Source organism: Tubulanus polymorphus, chromosome 4 (genome assembly GCF_964204645.1).
Source record: "Tubulanus polymorphus chromosome 4, tnTubPoly1.2, whole genome shotgun sequence".
NCBI lineage: Eukaryota > Metazoa > Nemertea > Palaeonemertea > Tubulaniformes > Tubulanidae > Tubulanus > Tubulanus polymorphus.
The window spans coordinates 6,771,811-6,782,080 of record NC_134028.1 but is presented as its reverse complement, the minus strand read 5'-3'; the positions used below and the strand labels follow the sequence as shown (position 1 = coordinate 6,782,080).

Below are 10,270 nucleotides of genomic sequence, written 5' to 3'. Positions count from 1 at the left end.
CAGCATGCGTAAGTCGAGAAGTGCGCAAACATGACTCCCAGAGCGTATAGGAAAAACGAAAGATAATCAAATCAATTCCCTGATAATAATTCTTTAATAATACTGACCGTTTGTACATGCAATACTTTATACATAAACATTCTCTACAATAAAATGACAATTTTAATCGTCACATCGAAACTGGCAGCACATAAACATAGACATACACAAATAACATACCAAACATCTCGTTTTATGAAGAAACAAATTTGAAGCTTTGCAAAAAATATATTAATTGCTTAACGACGTTACATCTTTTGTTACAACCAGACAAATTGTTCTCATATGGTTTGAAACCACCCGTAAAGCAATAGAGCAATCAGATTTTGGGGGCAAAATCAATTACACACTCATACCGCAAAATCTTATACACCAGGCATTCATTTGGTCAACTGATAAATGAATTTGGATAACTGATAAAACATTACAACTTGACCAAGGAGTTGATTGTCGGCGAAATAGAAGGTATCAAATGAACAAATTGAGTGATTTACTACAGTTGGTCAACTTGGAGACTGATTACTCCAAGGTCGGTATCAAGTTCAAGCGGAGATAAATACATACCCATTCAGTACCTAAAAAATCTAATTCACTTAAAACATCATAAATCATTCATAAAATTCCATAGTTTCCAACGTAACTTTATCTCGAAAAGCGGGTTTTTCACCATTGTCATGACAACGGATTTCCATCTTCTACCGGTTCATCATCATCTGCTGCTTCTGCTGTTCCGACAACCGGCAAAGTTCGTCGACGATCAGAATTAATCCTATTTCGCGCGACAAAAATCACGGCGGTGCAAACCGCTAAAATCAACAATATCAAACAAGCACAAATTGCTAACGGTAATAAAATCCGTTGAGGTATAACGATTGTTGACGAAAACGTTTCGCGATTTTTTTCATCGCGGTGTTTATTTTGAGATTGTCTGAGATTCAATACTTTCATATTTGTCCCTTTACGGTTCAGGCTGCTAGTAGTATACGGAATTGACGAATCGATCTCTTCCAAAATTTCAGTCGACTCGCGACTTTTCAGTCTCGTTGAGTTTTTAATCTCCGTTGTTGGTATGATGGCGGTATCTCGTTTGTATCGCGTGAGTTTATCAGCAGAAGTGATAAGATAGATGACTTGAAGATGCCATCGCTGTCCCGAACTTGCCTGCATTTAGAAAACAGTAAATCCTGGTAATTAAGATGGTTAAGATGGTCTCGATGAAATCTAACTAAATGTACCGGTAGATAGAATCTAAATTTTGCCACAAAAAAATGAATTCGGGGATGAAAACCAGATAAAATGTTTCTTAGCATGTAAAATATAGTTTCTTAGTGTTTCTTTTTTAAGATGAATGAATGTACATGGATGAATAACTTTGATCTGTATTGATTTGGACCACGGAAAAAAATAAATTCTTAAAAATCGTTCTGTTAAAATATTCAACAATGACCGATAATTACTTTATATAACGGATCAATACTGAATACAAATCCATCCATCCCTGGAACCGCTTCAATGGATCGTAACTTTTCAACATTTCCTCCGAATTTAGCCTTAAACGGAACATTGTTAAACACCTCGTCGATGACGTGCGGGCTTCCTCTATCCTACAACAAAAAAAATGAAAAAACTTTGAATGACTTTCATTCTTAAACAAATTTTGTACTATTGGCCGGGGAAACATATTTGTTCCATATATACGGCTGCCTTGTTGCTAGTTTTGTCTATTCCCCTGGGTTGCTGTGTCTCTGAATGCATTACTCAAAAATAGCTTGGATCAATTATCCCCATATAAGGTATCTATGACTATTATGACTATTAGTAATTACCAAGATAAGAAAGCGATGTCTGAGTTTGGATGTGGGTTGAATGCAGCCGTATTGTGCCCCCTGACCAAACATTTCACCGGTTGGGTCATAAATCGGAGTGTAGCCTTCCCGACCTAAAATTGAAATACCAGCACATACATCTTTTATTGAGAGCAAACATTGATAAGTTCTGAATCGATATTCCGCTACCCACCGGTGCATAGAAAAACTTTTTCTATAGTCAATCTATAGGCAGAATTCAGATCTTGCTGCGGATCCCATAGTACGCGGCCGTACACTGTTTCGCCTGAAAATTATCAAGTTGAGATATATTACAGAAGATGCAGAGAGACTTCACAGTAATGATCTGTAGCTTTTCAATTAGAGAAAGTCACGAGTTGCAAATGCTTCTATGCAAATCAAAGAAAATGGACCAAAGAATCCCATTTTCTGTTTGACTGTACCTTACTTAACAAACAACGCAAAAACTTTTTGAATTTGAATACCTTTAATACCCTTGATATTCTGAAAAACCCAACGGTCAACTTAGCTAAATTCATTAAGACCGGCTTAGATGTATATAGATCCCTCCAATAGTATATATAGTATTGTAAATAGTTGATGTATATAATTGTATATATAGTATTGTAAATAGTTGATGTATATATATTTTGTTACGTTTTCATTCTCTAAATTTTAATCACTTCAGTGTTGTTTTGTAAATATTTGTATATACATGTGTAATAGTTTTCCTCCATATACCATGGAAATGGTTGGAGTGTAAATAAATCGTAATCGTAATCGTAAACATTGTATTGGTTCACAGGCATACTTTGTAACCAGTGTATTGGAAAATTTGTAGCTTGTGACGGGGGAGGGAGGGCGGTTGGTGTTCAACAGCCGAATCACTAAGTATTTTCATAGATTTATTGCGTCATATTTCTATGGTATTTTCATATTGTATTTGGCATATTCTGTAATCAAATCAATTGCAAAATTGTAGCTCGTGACATGTTCTATGATTGGCGTGAATTTCGTGGTCATTTCTTTCTTGACACCTTCACCGGGGGCATTGAATATTTTTCTGATTATTGAGGTCTCGGGAATTTGTGTAATTTTACTGAAAGGTATGCAACCAGTAGGTGATGGTTAACTGGAAATCAATTGTTATTTATCCGAATTCCTACAGCAAATTTTTTCTAAGAAATATTCACGAATTCCTCGTCCAAGTAACAGATAAATGTAGAAATTTATGACAAAGTTACAGATTAGAAACTGAGTGAAAATATCGTGAAGAAAATTCATCTCTATAGTTGAGATTGGTAAGAATGAAGTAATTGTGGATGGGAGTGTACATATTGCAAATGCTAGTGAAACTGTAACAAGCATTTTTGTTGTACGTTTTGATTTTGCAGTTTTCTGGTCAGACGAAATCCCTCTTGGTCCCCTAAATAACTGGATGATTATAGCAGAATTTGATATTGCAATCAAAGTGAAAGGTATAATATTAACATAGGTGCTAGCTATTGTGAAATTTGTCGTTTGATCTAATAATTCATAGTAACATCCAACAAACTGGTCCAAAAAGTGGATCGACAAAGTAGGCAGGATATTAAGGACTAGCGCATTCACTGCAATAATTATCGATATAGCGATTCTTGCGAATCTAGGTGTACATATCAAACGGGATGTGAACGGGAAGAGCACAACTGCCGCACGTTCCAGAGATATAGCTACTATCAACCACGAACTGTTGCAACCGCCAAGTAGCATCATAAATTCATAGATTTTACAACTTACCCGCGAATGCATTATGAATATTGGACCGATGCTTATTTGCACGAGAAAATACTGTAAAACAGGCATAAATGCTAGATTAATACAGCCAAACAAATCACTGGCTGATAAAACGATGAGATAGTTAGCGTATGATAAACTGCGGAATCTGAGCCTTGTCATGATCAGAAAAGTAGCTGAATTTCCAAATGCGCCAAAGAGGAAAAAACGGGCAATATGACCAATGACACAGTGCGGTAGATTCCAGACTTGTTCACCACAGACATGAGAACGATATAACTGCTATAAGTTCGACCGATCTGCATCTGAGTAGAATTCATGATAAATGAGGATCACGAGAGTGCACTAGCTCTTGTGTAGTGAATGAAGTCTATATCATTAGTATTCATCTGTATGAATGATTTCATCGTCTGCAGCAAATGAAAGATCAATTTTCAGAAATTTGACACAATGAATTCAGATTTACGAAAATCTATTGCGTAAAATGAATGTATCTAGATTAAATATAGTTCCCAAGCAAGAATTCATTGTTAGAGTGAAAATTTGTAAAACTAACAAAATACCCTCTTCGATGGGTTGGAAAATTATGCGCAGCTCCTTAAATGTCAGCCTAATAAATCCCTATTGACCTTTCTCATCAAGCAATGTCACAACATGCCCCTCAATTCCTCGATCTATAACAGTAAATATTTTTGCAATTTGTTCACCCAGTAGTGAGAGCGACTGGTTTACGGGGCGGGTATACCCCCTCATAAATTTTGATCTTCGTAAATTTGACATATTAATTAAAGTAACTGGTGCGTTTACTTTATAACTTTTCATAATTTTCTCCATTAATGATATGTAATTTAGCAACTGCGCATTCAATTTAATTGTAAAATCTTCTTAAATTTGACGTATAATGTAATGAGGTCACATGTTCTCAATAGGCAAAATTAATTAATGCCAACATTTTACGCCTCAATTCTCATGGTCACTCACTCAATGAATTCTTTTTCCCGGGACATTTTTACCTACATTCCTTTTTCTAGGCATACATAATTGAAATCACATTTCAGAACTCTCAATCCTTGGAAATCCACGATGAATTCCGATACAGCTCTCTGAATGGTGATAAGTGAAATAAAACTGCATACACGTTCTGGAACTCTTCGTCTTACATTTTCACGTTGGTCGAATTCATACAATCAACCCCTCCCATTCTGCCCTCCCATATACCCATTCCCACCTAACGCCAGGTTTTCTCGGTGTACGGAACATTTGACTTGAAATCTGAAGAAGAAACCCCGATATAATGTCATATTCTCAACACCGCCAAAATCGTTCTTTTTTATATATATAAACTTTATTTTACAAAAGGAAAGCTCCATAACAACTACATTACACCCACTGGAGTCAGGTGGGGGACTGGAGGTATTTACATCATATTTCAAGTAATCATACATGTATATTTAATTCTTTTCAATTCGATTAAACGTTATTCATTAACACTGGTTATAGTAACAGTCGTATATGTATTAGACAATTCATACTGGTCTGCATCTTGAGATGATTGCTCGTGGGTATATCGAGGGTTGACTGTATATCATTTAACATGCGTGATGAATACATCCGGTTTTTGTGGAATAATTTTTTTTCACTTTCAATTACTTTTACCATGATAACATTTCCCCAATTAAAACAAAGATACGTATTCGTAAATCCTTACGTTTAGTTTTGACATGTTAACCCTTCGTTAACCAAGCACATTCCTAGTGGGCAAAAAATTGCTCAATTCATTTTCTGAACGTGTTAAGATACTAATAGTCCATAATTATAGTTATTTAAATTGCTGCCTCTGTTTGACCTAGTTTTTAAAAATGTTGCAAATTCGCAACATTGGTAAAATAAGAAAAGTTTCCATAAGCCTAACAAGAAAATGTTTTCAGATTTATTCTTCTGATTTTAAAGAACATAGTTTCTTCTAATAAAAACTTACAAAATATTGTGATTTAGTCTTTAAACATAGCATTTTGAACAACCATTTCAGGCGTAACCACCTGGGCATAGTCTACCCCTCTGGTAAATCCCGATATGGTCAGCCCATGATCTAAGAAATCATATCTAACATCATCATGTAATAGGGGGTTTATAACAGATTCTACAACATTGGTTAATAATGGACAAATATTAATAATAAGAGTACCAACCGACCCCAAAAATGTTGTTGCAAATTCGAAACCTAGGTTAACATAGGGTTAACTTTTTGTCTATCGTCCTGTCACCATTCGCGGCAGTTTAGAGCCAAAATTGGCAACCACCTGAGAAGTCACAAAACGATCACAAAAGTCACATTCGACCCCGAAGGATGAACAACAAGTATTTCCATATAACATCTTTCTTTGGCGACATAACTTGAATTAGACCCTGGATCTTCCCCTGATGGCAAAAGTGAATTTTACTACAAGGGATATAGGTGAGATAGAAAATCAAATTATGATCTCACCATTCTCCCTTTTCGGAGTGAATTTAGAGTGAATGGATACCGTGGAATTTAAACTCTCAACATGCATGGATTGTGTCCAATTTAGCCATTTCGTCAAAATACATGTATATGAATTTTCAGTTGTATTCAGGTCTTAACTTAATTCATAGAATATTTCTTTTATTCTGTAAACATTCTAACTGTCGCGTAATAGACCATAGAACTGTGAAGACAAACTGTGAGAATAATTTCTATCCTGGGCAGCAGCAGGGGAAGTAGATTAGAAAATATACGGATATTTTTAACTTTTGATAAACTGTTGAAGCCAGAATGAAGAATCTCTGCACGACATGATCGAGCAGACTGGGCACACTTTTGTCTGGGTTCTGATATGACCAGGTAATGGAAGATGGATTTGAAGAATATTTCAACGACTTTCGAACCGACTGTGACAACTCCCGGTGATTGGTGCGCGTGGACTGTGAAAAACAGACCGTTCAAATGGAACCTACAATTCAGTGTTTACATGTACATTTTCTGTTACGGACCCGTCACGATACTCGGCATCGCTCTGAACGTCGTCACAATTTTAGTGTTAAAGAAAATGAACAATGAAGCGTACTATCTGATACAAGTTTTAGCTATTTTTGATTTATCTTACAGTCTAAGTGTATTCACCATGTACCCTCTACGTACACTGCACATCTATATACATTTAGGAGAGGTTCTTTTTCGCATTGATGACTGGTATTACGGTTGGGAATTCATACAAGTCGCTTTAGGCCCGTATCGCATGTTTCAACAAATTCGAAATTGGTGCGTGATTCTTATCAGTTTAGAAAGACTCGTCGTAACAATTTTCCCGTTGAAATCACGATTATTCTGGACTCGAAAAGTGGTGAATTCTCTGATATTTTTGATTACCGCATACGGCGTTCTCGTTTATTTACCGCATTTGGTACCGGAACGGGGGCTTGAACCAGTAGGTTGCATAGAAGGGGGACCAGGCGTGACACTTGTTCGCGGGTCTAATCTCATCAATTCTGCATTAATCGGTAGATGGAATGACTTTGCAGAAGGCTGGGAAGGAACGATATCCAGTATTGTTGTGCCCATGTGTTCATTAATTGTTTTAAACATTATTTTGGTAATCAGTTTGATAATTATCAAATTATCGAGCGGGAAGAAGTTGAATAAGAGCGCTGCCAGTAGTTTAGAGCTGCGAGTTTTACGAATGTCGTTAGCGTTAGTCGCTTCATACATTATTTGTGAATCATCAATTTTCATCGAAAAAATGGGGTATTACAACAAGTTTGAAATCAAAATTCATTTTCCAGGTTTAAATTCCGAAGCATCGTATCTGATATATCGGAAATTAGCTATCGTTCTGACCGTCGTCGATTCCTGTTTAAATTTCTTCGTGTATTGTTTCACTAATAACAAATTCAGACTCGCTGTAAAAATTCTGTCCATTAAATCTACGCTTGGTTAAATCGCTTTCGAACACGTCTAGATGTACATTGTATCGCTAAAATATCCATATATCCTTGTTACGGATCCGTCACGATACTCGGCATCGCTCTAAACGCGACTCTCACTGTCAAAAGCAAAACGGTAAATTCCCGTTTTCCCGTAAAGGTGCGGTTTAAAAACGTCTGAGAACGGAGAAGGTCGTTAATTAACGGCGATTTCCGCTATTATACGGCAATGACCACGTCGTACCTTTCATACGACTTAATTTCAGTCAATATACGGTTTTGGAACCGTCCAATCCGTGAATAGACGTATGAAACCGTTTAAAATCGGTGATGCCGTTGAACAACGTTTTTCGTCCCGACCTAAAATTAGAGACGGATATGGAACCGTCTATGGACGGTTGTTGTCCGTTTAGCACGGTGTTAAAATCGTCATTTGACGGTTTTTTTCGCGTTTCACACCACAATTTCAAAATGGCGGGTACCACTGAGGATGACGGCAAACTTTTAGCAGGTAAATTGCTTTTTAAACCATGATTTATTGTTTGATGCAGTGGAATCATTGAAGTACAATGTGTGTGTGTTTGTTTGATACCAAAACGGCCCATGAACTTATCGAAGAAGCTAAGAATAATACAAATTTGGCTTTGCCTGTCGGTTGGACAGTGTCATTTTGATGTCATGATCCTTGGACATTGTCCCTTTGCTATTGTTCACTGTCAAAATGGGAACAAGAAGAATAGGTAGGCCTATACACCTATGCCCAGGATCTTGCAGTTAACCCAGAACTGCCCTTGGGTTAGTGACAATGCTTTCACCAAGACCATCACTGTCGCAGGGTGGCAATTAAATTTAAGATCATGTACTTTTTGCATTTTCTCTGTTACAGTAAAGATCGATAGTTAGCAATACATCATCACGGTTCACGTCACCTCGCGAGTCGTTGGTATATAAATGGCCGACCAGAATCCGGTTGTACCGATAACAAATGACATGAGGCTTCTGTTGGAATTCCCGTTAAATGGACCAATCAGCGAACTTTGGGCGAACAAGGAACTATTTCGCAAGTTGATACATGACGTCATGTGGAAAAGCGCCAGTAATGAAATCACGCGTCGTGAGTCCAGGGGGTGGAAGCGAGTTCGCGGGCGATACAGGACCCCTGGCAGGCGAGGATGCGTGTACCGATACTTCGGTTTGAACTACTATCCAGAAGTAAAAAGAAACTGTGCAAATAGCCAGTATTTCATTACGCGTTTCATTGTTCGATACGACCCAGGAGGATGTACTAAATCCAAGGCTGCCTAGCTTGGGCATCAACAGATGTAATACCAATCAAGTTTATAGAATGGTGGTTCTAAACTATCATACAATCATATATTTCATTCATGGTATTGATACACCGGTCACAATCCTCTCTTTAATCGTTATCTATTAAAATACTTGAGTAAGGCCCTGGCGAGAGAACGTGTCCGTGCACAAATCCGAATGAATAAACTGAAATACCGGATGATAATATTGAAGATAATATATTTTATTTACCTTGAACCTGAGAATGATTTTCCTAATCCCTATCATATGAATCCCTATCGTTCCGAAGCTTCTCCTGTCCTGCTGTCGACACTCGTCTTACTAAGGTACAGATTCTCCCGATTGACTGCTCTCTCAAGATGCGGGTCCCTTTTATAGAAAGAATCGGCATTCTTAAAATACCGACTCTCCCACTCGACTTTTGGCAAGGAGCAGCAACCTTACTGTCATGACTGTTTTGGTCATATAGAATTTGGCCTTAATGATTCGCTGATCTAAAATTATTTTCAAAACTGATTTGCTAAACTAACTTTTTCCTTCCAACCCTCCTGTCATGACGCGTTGTGATTTACTCACTCCTTGTTAGTCGTTGTTGAGAGAGCAGCTATTGTCTGTGAATTACCAACGAGCGCATACAGACAACAGAAACTTCAGATAGCTAGTTTTAACATTTAACACAAATTAATTTTTCTAAAACATTAGCGGTTATTAACAATTTGTTCTTAAACAACATCTAGATTACTCAAATTAAATATCTTTTCAAAACTTTGTTTTCTTTTCTAATTACAGTACAAATTCATTGTTTCTTTTTTAATTATTATAATTAACTACGATTCGGAATACATTGTGATTGATTATCAATTCTTAAATTATTTGAAATACTTATACTAATTATTTTATCTACAATTTAACTAATTCTATTTTAATACAGGATAAGCAAAACAACCACATCTTCCTAAACTTCCGGTTTTTCCTTTTACGGAAAGTAGCCGGGAATATCATCAAGTATCAGCGTGATCCCTTCACGAGCCTCATTATAAATACACTCCATTGTTCCGACCCAACCAAATATGGTTCCAACTATTTAAAAGTTTTATATAAAGATTTTCTGAATGTTTGCCAGATCTCACAGCAGAAGAACCGAGAAAGAATTGTTGTTTATAGACTGATTTATGGTTGGCGTTGGTAGATGAAAGCATCGAACAAGAACTTCGTAATTCTTACTACTAGTACGTTCTTGTCTGACGGCTTTAACGTAACCCCCACGCATACGGAAACAACATTAAGAACATTTCTAAATACTACGAAACATTTTTCAGTTACTACGAAAATCTAGCTGTGGATCAGTATTTTGCCATTATGTAAAAAGTTATTTACCC

General features: G+C 36.8%; 2 protein-coding genes across 2 annotated transcripts; one reads left to right on the top strand and one right to left on the bottom strand.

Moving 5' to 3' along the window:
- Window positions 1-260: 260 nt before the first annotated feature.
- LOC141904543 (uncharacterized) lies at window positions 261-9,461 on the bottom strand. The gene is made up of 5 exons (XM_074793139.1): window positions 9,123-9,461; window positions 2,059-2,151; window positions 1,866-1,978; window positions 1,497-1,643; window positions 261-1,200 (listed from the first exon to the last, which is right to left on the bottom strand). Exons 3-5 carry the CDS (start codon window positions 1,935-1,937, stop codon window positions 712-714), a joined length of 708 nt encoding a protein of 235 aa, XP_074649240.1. The 5' UTR covers window positions 1,938-1,978; window positions 2,059-2,151; window positions 9,123-9,461; the 3' UTR covers window positions 261-711.
- LOC141903492 (uncharacterized) lies at window positions 6,515-7,597 on the top strand. Its single transcript, XM_074791613.1, has one exon. The coding sequence runs from the start codon at window positions 6,515-6,517 to the stop codon at window positions 7,595-7,597; it is 1,083 nt and encodes a 360-aa protein (XP_074647714.1).
- Window positions 9,462-10,270: the final 809 nt, after the last annotated feature.